Below are 16,321 nucleotides of genomic sequence, written 5' to 3' on the forward strand. Positions count from 1 at the left end.
GAACAGGACGCCTCAAGGTGACTGGAGAAATTTAACTCTAATTGGCAACTGGGTGGCGCTATAACAACAGAAAAATGCTTCAAAATGGCTAAAATGCAACCAATCGCTGTGGCTCCCCCTGTGGCCCAATGTTTGTTTGTTTTTTCTAATTTTGGTATGACTAAGTCATGGTATGGTATGCTGTACATAATCACAGAAACTGTCAGTGTGTTATTCTGTCTGTCCTACGTTTTTCTACTCACTGACGTGGTCAATCTATGTGAAACTGCACATAGGCATTGAGGATTGGCATAGGTAGAAGGTGACAAAGCTACCAATGGGTATGGACCAGTATTTAATTATTTATTTTCAAATAAACGAATAAGCTTTTAAAATAACCCTTAAATGTATTTGTTTTTGACACATAGATGAATTAAATTTTGACACATAACACATTAAAATTATTACACCCCTTAAAATCAAGAGGGCTTCGCAACCCCCCATGGCTCTTTGGTGCCCCCCTAAGGTGTCGCACCCCCCCAGTTGGTAATCACTCTAAAGGTCTGTTGTTGTCTTTAATGGAAATGTAACCACTGTGAGTAAAGATGTAACTTAACTGGCCTAAGGAAGGATTTTTATCCCGCATAATGGTGTCCTCCTCAGCTGACCTGTAGCTTAGCTAGCTCAGTGGTGCTAGGTGAGCTAGCAGTAGATGCACTCTTCCCTCTGCACAGTGATACAATTCGTGGGTGTAGTTCAGCACAAAGAAAATAGTTCCTACATGAAATTGCTCAAAACAAGGTCTGTGGATTATCTTGAGTAACTGGGTCATGATTTCTGTAAAGAGACATTGCTGTTGAGGCGTTTTGAGCACCACAAGCCGAGTGCCATCTAGTTCCATTATATTCCTTATATTCTACGGCTGATATCTCCAATACTCAGCGACTCACTCCAGAACAGGCTTGACTGAATGGCACTGCAGGTAAGAGGACGAACTGTCCCTCTAAGTATTTACTGGATTGTGTACTCTCGTTTTAAATAACAGAAGACTTATGAGGCAGTCTGCAAGCTTTGACAATAGAGCTCAACTTACGCTGGGAACATATGACTGGATCATGTATGACAGCGTCTTTCGAGTGGTTTGTGGAAAATGGAACAGCTACTTTATCAGTCAGTGCACTAAAATTATATGTGAAGGGCACTGGCGACGTCACCGCACTCTTGAAACCTTGCCACCGAATTGAAATAGCTACAAAGAGTTCATACCACAAGACAGGGATGTCTGCGAAGGCATGTAAACTTCACTTAAAAAGAAAAGACTTGAACAAACCCAACATGTGTCTTTGATGTGGCCGTGGCGCGCAGAGAACACGGTGCACTGTGAACCAGAACATCTGATTGAATCATGCCACCAGAGACGGCTCTGTGGTGTATTTCTGTTCACGGCGTAATGGCCAGCGTTGCATAAAAGCACATCTAAGAAAATTCCATCTCAAATCTTAATGGACGTGCATATGCATTTTGCATAATTCATTGATACAGCCTATTAAAAAAGCCACAAAGACGCATGCATCATCTCTAATTACATCGTTTTACAAGACAGGATTACTACGATGTCTAAAATACTTAATTACTCAGTCCTCATTATACAATAACGACAGACGATTGCCAGCCTTATTAGAGCCATATAATGTATTTTATAACTTTTACGCATACTATAAAATCACTTTTACTGCTATTTTGTTGTGTTTTTGGCACATGGGTGCCTTTTAAGGAAAATGGAGTCTTCTTGTGCTAAAATAGCTTTAACTTTACACTCTTCCTCCAGAGGCTCAGGCTGGGTATTTCCATTGTACTATTCCCAAATACTCTGCTATTGTTCATGGCAAATCAAAAGCTACATTCTGTATACCCTGGATGTAAAAATCCTTGGAGCACTGTGTTCTCTTTCCACTTCTACTAATCTGCACGCTTGTAGTGGGATGATACAGTGGGGAACGAGGAGTGCGGAGAAGTCAGAAGAAGTGTGGATTACAATCTTGCACACACACACATATTGTATGCACACGGGCTCGTATACAGACCCGAAATACTCCTGCTGCACCACAGCACAATAAGAAACCGCTGTGATCAATGCGAAGCAGATTTAGAGCCTCAGAATCATCATCATACACACTTTAATCACCCCAGACGAGTCATAGCTTTGGTCCATCGTATCCTTTTCTCCTCACTCTAAAAACACACAGAGCTGATCAGACTAAAACGCTCCTAATTACCCGCTATAGGCTGAGTAAGCAGTGTGGACGATGTCAGCGTGCTGAGGGAAATACCAACAGAAGGTTCATAAATGCAGGCATTAACCAGCCAGATTTAAGCCCATAGCGACGTCGTGCACGGCTGGTTTCAGAACATTTGCTTTATCTTTAAGAGCTCTCCCTGCTGCAAACAATCAGGTCCAAACTTATGGGAAGGCTGCTGGTAGAAAGGAGAGGTGAGGGAGGGTTAGCTTAGTATCCTTTTAGTCTTTAGAAACATGTGTACATATGAGCTCACACTGTATGCATGCATGTTTGAACAGAAGTCTTGCGCACTAATCCGAACGGGGAACTCGAGGCAACATGGGAAGAACAAAGCGAGCAGTGAGGCTTATTGCAGACGCCTAACACCTCTGAAGGAGGCCTGTGCCCCATAAAATAAAAGTCTCTCGCAGCATTAAAAGAATCGTTCAGTTCGCCAGAGCTGATAAAGTGCCAGTCCTTTTCATGCCATGCGGATTGAAGTCTGTACAGAAGACCTATTTCACACATGGGCGACTATAAACAACAGATGCGGTGGAAGTTTTTGGACATCATTGTGCACGTTTAATATCCAATGAGAATTTTTCCCAATTTTTTTTGGAAGCAATAGTGATATACATGCCTGACACACCTGGATATGCTCACATTGAACACACACAAAAACATTTTTCTAACATCCCACTCCTTTTCTCCCTGCGGCGGATTCAAACTGACACAGCATAATTCATCTGTTAACACATTTTCTTTTTCTGTCGCTCTGCCGTACTGTCCATCTGTCTCACTCTCTATGTGTGTGTCTCTCTCACACACACACTACAGCACACAAAGACTCCTCTCCTCTCTCCCTTACACAGATCCTTTTTCAGCCCTCACAGCTGGCCCCTAACTGGCCTAAGGTGTTTTAAATAGCTGAACAGAGCAAGTACCGAGAGCAGGAAGGGGAGATGAAACAAAGGAGAGTAAAGCTCGGAGAAAAAAAAAAAAAAAGAGGGGGTGGCAAAACCTGCTTCTGGCCTCCCGTGGTCTTTAGTGCCAGCCAGCGTTTTTTTTTTTTTTTTTTTTTTTGGCGTGGTTCGTGAGTAACAGGGCTGTGCCGGTTACTCCATATATTTTTTCTCAGAGCCCCTGGTGGAGCAGTCCTTGAGAAAAGGACTGCTCCACCAGGGGCTTGAGTGAGTAAGAAAAAGCAAAGTGGAAGGTTAGAGGAGGGATAGAGGAAATGAAAAAGTGCAGAGAAAGAAGCGAAAAAAAGGATGTAATATAAGGTTCATCCTTGAAGGCCGTATCCAATTACTCGTCCGTCGCAATGCTGTTTCCGTTGCTGTGGTAACGATTGGTAACAATTTATTTCTCCCTTTTCCTCCCCTGTACCCTCTGAACTGTATTTATTTGCACTTTTTCTGCCTCCACCACTGGCGAGCGGCAGGAGCTGGATGAAAAACATCAGCAGGATGCTTCGCTTGGCGACGTGGAGACGACGGACACAGAGGAAGAATGCCTCACTTCATTAAGAAACACCACTCTCTATTAAGATGGAATTGAAATACTGTAATATAGCCACGGTCGACTAATTTTCAAACACCGTGGAAGCTGTCAAAGCTTTCCACAGCGGTTTCTTGATTCGGCAAACACTGAACTGAAGTTTGAGATAACCAGAATAAATTGAGAGAACTTTAACTGCAATAATACGCATCTCTTGACCTGTTCTACCTGGGTTGCTTTGCATGTCTCTTTGTGCTTCTTCACATACTTTCTCCTTGAAAAAAAAAAACAGATTTTTTTTTCCCAAGCCTTGAAGGTTGCTTAGAAACCACACAAACACATCTTTAAAAAGGCGATTATTCAACGGCAAAGCCTCCAAAGCTTCAAAACGTGGACTCGGCCTGTGTGTGAAAGCCAGATAATTACCCAAGCGCAGGCCTATCCCACTCATTCCTTAATTGGCTGTCACGAAGTTGGACAGAAGTTAAGGAAAAAAAAAAAGAAACGAAAAAGTCACAGTGAAAGTCATTTTGTTCCATAATTTGCAACCTGCCGTTCGAAAAAATAAAAAAATAAATTAAAAAAATGCAGGTTGCAAATTAAGGATATGAAAAGCTTTTTTTCTTTTTCAAACACGGACAGAAAAATGCAAACACAAACTTACAGCGTGTATTCGCTTTAATCAGCAGATTGTAAATGAATGTATGAACATATAAGCGCTCCAGGTGGGTGTGTGTTTTACCTCTCCTCACGGTTTTGGCCCACACACACTCGTCCGCCGTGGCGAGGGGTCGGGTTGCTGCAGGAGCGTTGACGGACCTGGAAGCCGATGCCACAGCTGGTGCTGCACGGAGACCAGGAAGTCCAGGGAGTCCACGCTCCGTTTCTATGGAGACACATAGGGATACATCAGCCTGAGCTACTTTGGGTGATGATGTAGAGATGATGGTGGCAAAAGGATTTTAACTATTAACCCTCATTGTTCTCAGGAGTTGATTAAATGTCTTTGTTAGACATGAATACACAAAGCATTTCTGTGTTCTGCTTACATGACAACAAGCTGCATATTTCTGTTTTGTTTCATTATAAATTTAATACCTTTGTTCCTGCTAGTCAGATAAAACTACTTAAAGTTTTTAATTTGGGCTCTGGCAACTACTTTCAGACATTAATTAGACTAAAAAGATTAATTTATTGTCAGAAAAAACAACAGATAAATTAATTAAACCTGAAAATAATCCTGTGTTGCTTCGCCTCATCATCAACTAACACTTATCTTTCATGTAAGGATATGTTTTATGCACAGCTGCACCATCTCAGTTAATTTGAACTCTGAGAGTGTTAATAAAATCAGTTATAAGAAAGCTGAGAGGGTGAAAATAACAACAGCCAATCAACACTTTTTAACCCAAACTGAAAAGGAAACAATTTATTGTGTATGGATTACTGAGGAGGTGTGAGGATACAGGAAATTAATTAATAATATTTTTTACACTTATCCCCTTACCTCTTTGTCACCCTCTCTGTTATGGAGATAGGTGCATACATATTCATCGACTGGAGACAAAGAGATCAAAGATTTACAGACATGAGCCGGTGTATCAACAAAGAGTGTACCTGGAGCAGTTGGCGACCTCCACGCTGATGCCGTAGCAATGCTGGCCACCACACTGAGGGGCGGGGCTATCACAGGCGCGTGTGCGACACAGGCAGGACCCGGCGCTGCCTCCGTCGTTATGACTACACATGGACCAGCCTGACCAGGCGCCAAAGCCTCCATCAACAGTCACATTACGGATCTGTTAGTGATGAAAAGGGCCAAAAATAAAACATTTGAGAGTTAATGGCCTTTCTGAGAAACTGGTCATTGCATTACACTGATGCTCTCAGGGATGTATTGCTCCGGGAGACACAGCCCATGGCTACGGTGGATGCAAACAGAAATCAATTTTCCTCAGATAGATGCAAAAATAACGGCATTACATCACATACAGCACATCCAAAATTGTGCAGTTATACGGACAAAAATGTGCTGTAAACACGAGGAAGATATATGGAAATTGTCTCTGGATATGATGAGATTCCAAAACGGCAAAAGAGAGAGATTCAGAAAGGCAAATCAAAGCCGTGAATGGACACATTCAAAAGACAGAAATATGAGGAAATAAAAGTGGCAGCATAAATAGACATCTAAAGCAAAACAGAATGAAACAGGAAGGCTCAGATATTACAGGAGCTATGAATTACGAGTGATGTCCTGAGCACACGAGCTAAATGCAAAAACGCACCGGTGTGAGATCCAGCGCTGCAGATGATATGAGCCATGTCGCTGCTACATTTCAGGGTGATTTAAAAATGCAAAGAACTCTTTCATACACGGAGAAAAGGGAGCGTGATCATCAGCTGCTTTGGCAGAAGCAGAAATAACATCTGCCCTGCGCTCTTTGTGGTAATTGAACTCTGCCGCGTGCCTAAATGGGGGACGCTTGGCTAAGACAGACAACATTTGCATCAACGCGCTGCCTAGAAAGCAAACAACTAGAAAGAGGCAGACAATATCGCATCTCTTTCACCAATCATTTACAGCTGGGGCTATAAATCATATAGCACATGTATACGACATCTATTCTATGCTGCGTATTTGCCCCTAAAAGCTGAACAAAAATATACAAAAACACATAAAGAATTCTTTTTCCTGCTGAGAAAAGTACATTGGTAATTTGTTTCATAAAAATAGGAACACAGAAATGAAAGGAGACCAGACACAGGATGATAGATCAAGTCTGAAGGATGATGAAAAGCACTCATGTTTAATGCGGCTTGTAAGAGTAAAAGTAATTTCTCTTTCACAAGCTGAAATTACAACAGCTGTCTCCTTTTTTATTCTAAAGAATACTGTAACATCATGTTTTTGGAGTGGGGGTTGATTAAAATTAGTTTTCGGCAAAGTGGGCTCCTCACAAAAACATTTACTGAGCACAAATTTCCATTTTATGTGAGTGGAAACATACAGACTCGCACCTTCCCTAAAACTACAGGGAGACTAATTTCTGCTTGTTTTCATATAGACGTGAAGCTGTGGTGCCAGATGGCGTTTGTGAATAAGTTGGTAAAGCATAACTCCTGCCTCTGCCTACACAACACCACTGAGCGTGCAGAACCTGAACTGGCCTCCAGCTCCATGCTGCCGCTTTGCAGGAGAAAGCAACGGAGCAGACATTCAGCCAGTTTAGCCATTTCCAGAACTGTTAATGGACTCATAGGGAGTGAAAGAGAAACTGTGATACAAAGACTGCTTCTTGTTTTTCAGTTTTCACGGTTTGGCATTGAGTCGCTGCGAGCCGACAATTCTCCCCTTCTGGCCTGGCTTCACACGATCTATTGTAAAGCCATATTTCTCTGTCGGCATACAAAGTTATTACTGCCAGAGTTAATTCATGCTCGCTCTAAATGGATTGGACCTGGTTAGACCAAGGTTAAGTGAGTAAATACATATTCCATTACTGGTGTGGGCAGTGGTATGTGGCTAAATGAAAATACATCAAAACTAAAGTTTGTGGCTTCACTGCTGCTGAAAACCTGGACATTATCTTTGATTTAATCCTTAAAGTGATACCTTTGAGACAGTTAGCTTAGCTTAGCACTACTGGACAGCAGTGTGAAACACCCACAAGCACCTCTGAAGCTGAATATATTGTTTCTTTACTCCGTACAAGAGGAAAAATGACAAGTTTTATAGTTAGTTTTATATGAGCAATAACTACCTGGCCACTTTAGGTGCTGGTAGGTGGATTTCTTAGTATTTCGACTGTGCCAGGCTAGCTGTTTTCCCGTTTCCAGGCTTAATGCTAAGCTAAGCTAACTGTCTCCTAGCTCCAGCTTCATATTTACCATATAGACATGAGAGTGGCATTGATCTCGTCTAAATTTTGGCAACAGAATGAATAAGCATTTCCCCAAAATGTTAAACTATTCCTTTAAAATTTGTACTATAAGCAGCAGAACAGCTAACACCTACCATACACTAGAAGAGTTAAAGAAAAACTTTTTAAAGACTAAAATCTGAGACCTTCTAACATGTATAAACAATGTGAGTTTTTAGTCACAGACAAAGATTTTGCAAAGACTTGGGATTTTCACTATTTGCAAGACAACATTTCTTGTGAGATCATTTCCCATCCTGCTCCTGGTGGACAATATACCGCCAAACTCCCTTTTCATGACATATTAACAGTGTTGGACAAGCTACTTCGAAAATGTAGCAAGCTAAGCTACGAGAAAATGGCAAAAGTAGCTTTCTACTTGCAAAGCTACTTTTATTTTTTTTCACTTTGTCAAATCAGCGTTATCTCAGTGATAAGAAAAACTGTCAGCCAAACAAATAGGCAGGCAAAGAAATGTTCAGTTGAACTGTTTATTATACAATAACAGACTTAAATTAGAACTTTCTTCTTTTCTTTTTGATGACTTTGTGATATTTGAACATATCCTCCAATAGCATGATGTCATCAGTCGGCTTATTGCTCTCACTCTCAATGCATTTCTCTGTCTTGGCCTCTTTCAGTCAGCTCTCTGTCTGTGTCAGTAATTCAAAAACAGAATTTCAAAATATATTTTTCAGTGAATAAAACTATAATAAATAAAAGACAGTAATATAAACAATAATAATAACAGAGCTAAATAAATCATTTCTTTCTTTTTTTTGGGGGGGGGGGGCGCGCATCAGATCAGGAACATGTCCTGTCTCTCAGCTCTTTTCTTTGCCCTTGTTGTGTCTGTTTCGCTGGTGTCTACTGCAAATCCACTAAACAAATACAGTCTATGGGCAAGACACGTGACGGATGCATCAACAAGTGCAGTGTAGCCAGTCAGAGGCAGAGTAGGGTGGGTCTTGCCAGGATTACTTCAATAGCAAAGCAGCAAGCAGAATAAACTGAAAGATTAGTGTGTGATGTCATGTGGAAGTGCTTCCCCTCGTCTAAATGCCTCAGTGGTGCTGGCGCCAATCACATTACTTATCCTCAGTTTTATTATCCTTTCTTTTATTTACTGAAAAGCTATTTGACTAAGAAAGTAGTGACGTTACCACCATGCTACTGAGAGATGCAGTTAAGTTAGTAACTGCGCCATTTGTAGTGCCCAACACTGCATATTAACAATTCCTTGTATTGTCAATTTGGCACCAATATAACCCATAAAGATAAACTGTATATGCAGACAAACTTTACATTTGGATATTGTTACCTTAACTCACTACCAGCTCTGTAGGGTAGCTGTGCTATTGTAGTCGGAGGAGACTGTGGGAATGAGAGGCAAACTGTTTCATAAATGAGGATTTCCTGCTTTTCCAGAATCCAAGAGATCACAGACTTGTACATGTTCTTGCTTTCACCGAGTCCCCTCCATGTTTAATGTCCACCTAGTTTGCTGTTTTTAGTTTGGTGCTGGAGGGAACAGTAGTATGTTCATGAACCAAGATAATAAATTAAAAATTAAACATGTTTGATTTCGCTGTAACATCAAGACGAGAGAAAAAGGCTGATTTAAGGCAGCTCAGACAGAGTTTTATCACCACTTTACGCCAAGGAATAGAGATCACAGGAGCATGCATCAACTCAGGTAAAACTTTCATGATTTTATTCTGACACAGCGACAGTAAAATCTCTTGAAAAGTAGTTTTGTTTATGGCCGGCATAAGGTAACTAGATTCAGGTTGAGATGGCTTAAATGAAAGTATGACTATGTTTGATGTAGTAATGCCTCCAGAAAGACTCTGATTAGCTTTAGCCTCCAGCATGAGAAAAAATGTTGAGTTGCAGCCGGTGGTGACTGGCGAAATTCTAACGTGTGTGCCTGCATATGCATATGCATGCATGATTGTGTGTCTGTGTGTACTGTATATCTGAATGCATATGAGAATGCACTGTTAGCCAAGTTTCTGCCACAGCTCTGCTGACAGATGCCACTGGGTGCTCAGTGGCTTAACTGCCAAATATTTCTCTGAACATGAAGCCACATAAAAGGGCACGGAAGCACACAGCACTCTCCGCTGTGACTGGCTTGAAAATGATGTCTGTGAAATGCTTAAAAAAAAAAGAAAAAAAAAAAAAGAGGCAGAGCTTTGCTGGAATTGATAGGCTTACCGCCCCCCTAATACTGCTCCCAAATTTGGTTCACGTTAAAATAAATGAAAGAGCTGTTTTTCTAATGAACAAGCAGTCAGAGGTGAATGATTGAGGCAGCGCTCTGGATCATTCCCGCGGTACACGTTGCTCCCTTCAAGTCAAGTTGCTCAGTCCCAAGATGCTTTTCTTTGGCGAAGATGTATGTTTCTCCGGCTGGTTTTAGGGGATGTTGCTTGTAAGTTGTGAGCGTATGGAGAGAATACAGAGCAGGCTGTGGCGCTCAAAGGAGAGGAGCAACTATGAATGTTAGTATTAAATTCACGTGGAGAGGAGAGCGACCACGGAGGGCGGGTAAGGATAATTGTGTTTTCAAAAAAACTTCTAAAGTAAAGGCAGCAAAGGAAGAAAGTAACAAGCGAGTCAACTGCAGCAGTGACGTACGAACAAATGAAGCAGCGGTGCTTTGATACTCACGGGACATTTTGAGATGCTCTGCTCCCATTGGCTCATCCTGACACTCTCCTCCAGCGTGGTACATTTCTTCAATAACAGGTCCCAGCCACAGTACGGGTCCCTGGCTCCCACACAGGCTCTGAAAGGACAATAAAGTTCACTTTAATGGGCTTTTAATAACCAGTCACATGCGAGCACAGAGCACTCTGCTTTGTGACAGGACATGAAATCTAACATCAGGTTGAGACAAAGAAGGCAGATCATGGGGGAAGCTGAGAGATAAGGCGGCGCGAGAAATGATGGATGGAAAAATATGAAATGGGAGCGATAAGATGGGGAGAAAGAAGTGGCAAAAGAAAGCTGGGGAAACAGCAGGGAAGAGATTGTGTAGAGGTGTAGAAGTGCAAAGCAAATTAACATAGAGGAGAGGAAGAGGAGACGCTTGTCAAGTGACAGAGAAGAGGGGAGAGATAAGCAAGGCAGGGGGAAAATGTTAATAAGAGTATTGCGATGCTCTACAATGCTTACATTGCATCAGCATCCTAAAATTACGTCTTAACACAATGTGCTGACTGATTTCTCAGGTAATCTCCAGCCAAGCACCGGGATTATAGTTCCATGTCCGCGTACACACACGCGCGCGCATTCTGACTCAAACAGCTTATCAGCCCAACAAATATTCACTGTGAGGATACTGTGGCAAAGATAGCAGGATCTGTCTTTGCCGTATCTGCTTCAGGTACTTTATTGAGCGCAATAAAAAGCCTGATGTTACTCTTTTCATGCAAATACAAGTCTGCGGTGACAGCACAATGACATATCTCCGTGCCACAAGCGTCAACGGAGCCTGACATGCCCCTGGTGATATGTAACCAAAGTTGTCCGTGGGTTTCATAACAATGAAGCGCAGACACACAAACCAGTGCAAGGGCACGAGATCATATGCATCCGTCTGTGTGAAAATGCAGAAAGGCAAATGCTTGTGCTCGCTCGCGCACACACACAGAGGGTGGCTGACGTAGCGTCTGGGTGGCTAACAAAAAACGCAGAGAGTGACAGGCTGCATGTGTACGGACAAGGATACCAGGGGTGACGGCAACAGCAAATGAAAGGGATAGGGAACAAGATAATACCTGTCTTTCAGAGGGCCTTGAGGGCCTTGCTGATTGTACACCACCCATCAGTGAACCACGCAGCACACACACATCCAAACAGAGAGGCAGCCTTCTAATATTTCAGTCAAGTACACCTCAAAGAAATGTCAGTGATGAACCCAGTAACTCCCCCTGTACTGTAGCTGCCAGTCTGTGTTCATGCTTTTTATTTCTTTTATCTGTTTTGTTTGTTCCGACTCTCCCACGCTCTTAAAAACAAAACAACAAAAAAAAAGCAAAACCGCAAAAGAGGTGATGAAGTGCCGTAATGGCTGCAGCATATATCACAGAGCCACAGCTGTAATACGAAGCCTTAACTCCTCTGTGCATTCCAATAACAGCTCATTGTGCGACAGATAAGGAATGCAGGTGTGATTCCTTTTTGCTGCGTGCGATGATGGATGGGATCCCAATCTTGTGGTGAGTCTTCACAGCCCGGTCTCTGTCTCGGGTTTTTCTTTGCCAATATTTATGCCTTGATGGAGCGTCTTCTAGACGGACAGAAACTCAATATATTTGCTAAACACACACGCGCGCGCGCGCGCACACACACGGCTGCAACAGAGCCATGCGCGTGAGGCAGGAAAACGCACGGTTCGATGATGAGAGGAAGACAGTGAGACAGACAGAGGGCAGCCCTGGGCACCTCCAGTGGCTCAGACAAAAGCTGATTTAAAGGGTTTTAAATCTCAGCATAGGGCCCTGACCAACACACAGGCCTGGCCCTCCAAGATAAAGAGCATCTTATGAAAGAGAGAGCTTCAAAACTTCTATGTGTACATATTTGCTTTTGACAGTTTCCACTGAGATTACCAACGCCCGCTTGTGCCTGTACTCACTCTCTGCTCTTGTGGTAGCTGCATCTCTTAAGCGGGATCTTGATGACCTGGTCTCGTACACCCACATAAAGCTCGCTGCGGCTGTGCAGGATCAGCAGGCTTCGGATCGGCTGCCTCTTCCTGGGTGGGAACAGCTCGATCTCCTCCAATAGGCAGCTCCCCGTGGACTGATTGAGAGGGGAGAGCACTTTTCTAATAGTACCGTAATCTGGAAGAGAAAGAGAGCGGAGAAAAAAAGGATATGGTCACAAAGAGGGAGGCGGCTGTTTATCTGCACGAGAGAAGGTGAAGTAGTGGAAAGAAAGGAGAGGCAGGGTAAGAATAGCAGAGTTTGATGAGGGAAGAACAACAAATATATATATCTTGGAAGAAAACGGCACACGAGCCAACGTGAACTCAGTGTGAACTACACAACCATCAAATCCTAACAGAGAGGCTCTGAAATAACACTGTCAAAAAGACTGGTGGCGGCAAGCTTGGTTGCGCCATCAACATGCAGTGCTGTCGATGCAACCCGGGAATTGGTATTGTATGGCACCTGAATACATGATTTTTGGCCTACTTTTCTTTGAGGGGATATTCCAAGGGAAGGAACCGCTTTGTAGTTGTGAGAGAGAAGAGAGTGGAAACCCGTGTCATTGTCCCGACCTTTATTTTATGTAAGGTAGGCCCCGTGAGATGAAGTTGCAGGCACTTTTCTTTTGGGAGAGCTAAAACAAACATCATCTATTATACATGCAATCCCCTGGGTGAAGAAAAAGTAATTAGGTGCACAGTGATGCCGAGGGAAGAAGGGTGAATTGCTAATACATAGTTTCAAAGTAAGGATTGTAAAAGTTACTGTAAAGGGTAAGTTCACCCTAAAATCCAAGGTACATATTTTTCCTCTTACCTGTAGTGCTGTTAATCAATCTATATTGTTTTGGTGTGAGGTGACAAGTGTTGGGAGATATCAGCCGTGGGGGTGTCTGCCTTCTCCAGAATATAATATAACTAGATGGCACTCAGCTTGTGGTGCTCAAAGCGCCAAAAAAATAGATTTAAAACTCAACAGCTATGTCTTGGATCACCCAAGGTAATCCATAGACCTTGTTGTGAGCAGCTTCACGTAGGAACTACTTTCTTTCGACTGACCTACACTCACCAACCGGATCACCACGCAAAAGGAAGTGTGCATCTACTGGTTGCTCACCTGGCACCACTGAGCTATACCGCCGCCAATGTTTCAGGCTGAACTTGGCACCAAAATTCGTTAACATCCAACTTAATGATTAGCCAGTAATTCGTGCAGAACCCACATATTTTGAAAGACTGCAATCATGTGACCAATATGACAAGAGTGAAGACGGAAGCAGTCCCGAGCAGACTAATTAGGAGGCAGGTTGGGGCGGTGGATGGGTCACAAAACACACACACTTTTCCCGCAACTTTCCCCAGGAGACCGTGTGAACTGTAAGTAAGTTTCAGTCATTATTAGTTAGGTTCTCACCATGTTTATTTTGTTTCTTAACCTAACCACAGTAACTTTACTTGCCTAAACCTGACCTTCATAACTTTATGTTAATTACGTAAATTTCCTTTAAGGATGTAACGTCATTCGCAGGGCGCTACTTCATTTACGTAGATATCGTACAAAGTGTTCTACAAGGATACACTGAACGAACATCTCAAGCTCACAGGTACGAGCCTCTCGCCCATGAGTAGATGTACGTTTCCTTCTGCACAGTGGTACGGTTGGAGGGATGTAGTTCAGTTTTTATACTTTATTTTTTCAAGCCATTTCATATATACAGCATATTTGCTATTTAGTTTACAACTCATTACAAAGAAAATTTTCGGACAGAGTTAAAGGGAAAATAAAGGAAAATATTAAAGATAAAAAACAACCAATACATTCACAGTATAATAACGATGGAGAAAAACAGGGAGAAAAAAACTAACAGTTGAAGAGATGTGGGCTAACTACTGGTCGAAGATAATAACTAATAAGTTCTAATAGCTCACACACTGTACACATTTTACACACTGATGGCAGTGCAGTTACAGTCTCCCATCTTCCATAAGCCACATTTTCTCAAACACATAAGTCACTTTCTCCATGAATTTTACCTATTGAATAATACTTTCCCATTTTATTAAATCTGTGGGGTTAGTTTTTTCCACCCTTTGGTTATCTGTTTCAGTGCTGTGATTCTCAAGATTCTGAGTAGGTATTTTTCATCTTGACTAAGAGTAGTTGAGGTTTACCCAAAATAACATGCTCTACTTTTAAATACGGAGGGTTTTTAAAAAAAAAAAAATCTCTTCAATCAATGTAAACACTTCCAATATGTTTTAATACTTTACACGAGTATGAAATATGTAAATAGTTCGCATGATTTTCTCCACAGTTACTCCTACACTGGTCTCTTATATTTTCAGATCATCTCTGGGGTCAAGAAGTAGCTCCAAGTGAATTCTCTCCAAAATAAGGAACAGGTGTTTTTGTGAGTATGATGAGGCAGACATCTCATCATTAAATATCTCCAGCACTCTGCAACCCACAACAAAACAGTTAAGACTGTTAAATAGCACCACAGGTAGGAGTGAAAACATGTATTTCTAATTTTGGGGTGAACTATCCCTTTAAATATTGTCAGGTTTAAGTAGTGTCAGGCAGTAAAACACTACTAAAAAAGGTGTAACAGTAACGTGATTACTACTTCAAGGTCAGTACGTTGACAATTTGGGGATCCACTTGTCTCCTAATTTAATAGGGAGCTGGTATCAGTTTGGGTCTCTGCGCATTCAGACTGGTTAGGGAAGTGCTAGCATGGCCCAAAAACTACTAGCCACCGCCACAAGAGGCTCCTGGTGACTCCAAAGTTGCCTTAATTACACGTTGGGATTCTTAGCTAGCTTGCTAATGTTAGCCACTGGTCAGCTATATTCAAGAATCACTTGGTTTTGTTCACAGTTTGAAGGTGTTCACTCAAACTGTGAACAGCTTCACTGTGAGGACGAGACCTCTGGAAAGATGTGCGCTAAGCATGGCTAACGTTACCATAGATACTGATGCTCACCTCTAAAGTGTAGTCTGGATGCTTGTTAAACCATGTAGTCATTGGTATCACATTACGCCAACATGTAAATTCAATATTACATTACATTATTATGTTTATTCTATAATTGTTTCTCTTTTTAGTCGCAGTTCTCTGTCTTTGTGCTGCTGCAACACAATACAGCCTCATCTTATCCTATAATATCTCCTTTTCTAATCCTACGTGTTGGAATAATTACTAATTTAATTACGTTTTCAATGAAATGTAATAAGTAATTTGTTTTTTCTCTTAAGGCACAAATCTTCACTAACTCTCCGCCCCACAACTGCACTTGTACTTTGGTGAAACAAGAACTTCCAGGAATTTTTTTTGCATTAAACTGAATTCTGTTCACGTTAACTGCAGGAGGGAAAATGCTGCTGCAGGGCTGAAATTGCTAATGAGGGCTGAATAACAAGGAAGGGGAAAATTTGCTGCAAGCCACATGTTTGAATAAAAGAACCCTACACCTTGACGTCGTTGGACTCCCAGTTGGAGCCATCAGGTTTTCCACAACGGCCCCAATCAGCATGGTGCGTTTAAGCGTTAATAATAGCATGTGATTAGGTACAGTATGTGCGCTACCCAATGGCCTTGGCAGGGTTTCAGATGTTTTCATTAGCGTCTGGTTAGTGTCTGGGGAACTTGCAGTGTGGGCAGCTCTGGTCCGACGCTACATTGATCACAGCCCCATGCAAACAATGAGAGGGGAGTTTTTGAGGGAGATGCCAAGCATAGAGCCAGTGAACTGGAACAGGTTGTGTGTGTGTGTGTGTGTGTGTGTGTGTGTGAGAAAGACAGTGTGTGCTTGCATGTGTGATATCCTAAAATAACACAGACTAACAACAGGAAGATCGTGTTGACATTTCCCAGTGGGGCTATGGTACATTAGCACAGTGAAGTGGGTCACTA

At 42.1% G+C, this 16,321-nt stretch overlaps 1 protein-coding gene across 2 annotated transcripts in view; it reads right to left on the reverse strand.

Annotated features, from left to right (window-relative positions):
- sema5a (sema domain, seven thrombospondin repeats (type 1 and type 1-like), transmembrane domain (TM) and short cytoplasmic domain, (semaphorin) 5A) overlaps positions 1–16,321 on the reverse strand; it is a 184,021-nt gene that overhangs the window by 52,511 nt on the left and 115,189 nt on the right. For both annotated transcript variants that reach the window (XM_050056268.1, XM_050056267.1), the window contains exons 11-14: positions 12,330–12,537; positions 10,358–10,475; positions 5,376–5,557; positions 4,501–4,644 (exon numbers count right to left, since the gene is read on the reverse strand). In XM_050056268.1, the coding sequence (XP_049912225.1) occupies positions 4,501–4,644; positions 5,376–5,557; positions 10,358–10,475; positions 12,330–12,537 (652 nt within the window). The remainder of the gene's footprint in view (positions 1–4,500; positions 4,645–5,375; positions 5,558–10,357; positions 10,476–12,329; positions 12,538–16,321) is intronic.

This window comes from Epinephelus moara, chromosome 11 (genome assembly GCF_006386435.1).
Source record: "Epinephelus moara isolate mb chromosome 11, YSFRI_EMoa_1.0, whole genome shotgun sequence".
NCBI classification, from domain to species: domain Eukaryota; kingdom Metazoa; phylum Chordata; class Actinopteri; order Perciformes; family Serranidae; genus Epinephelus; species Epinephelus moara.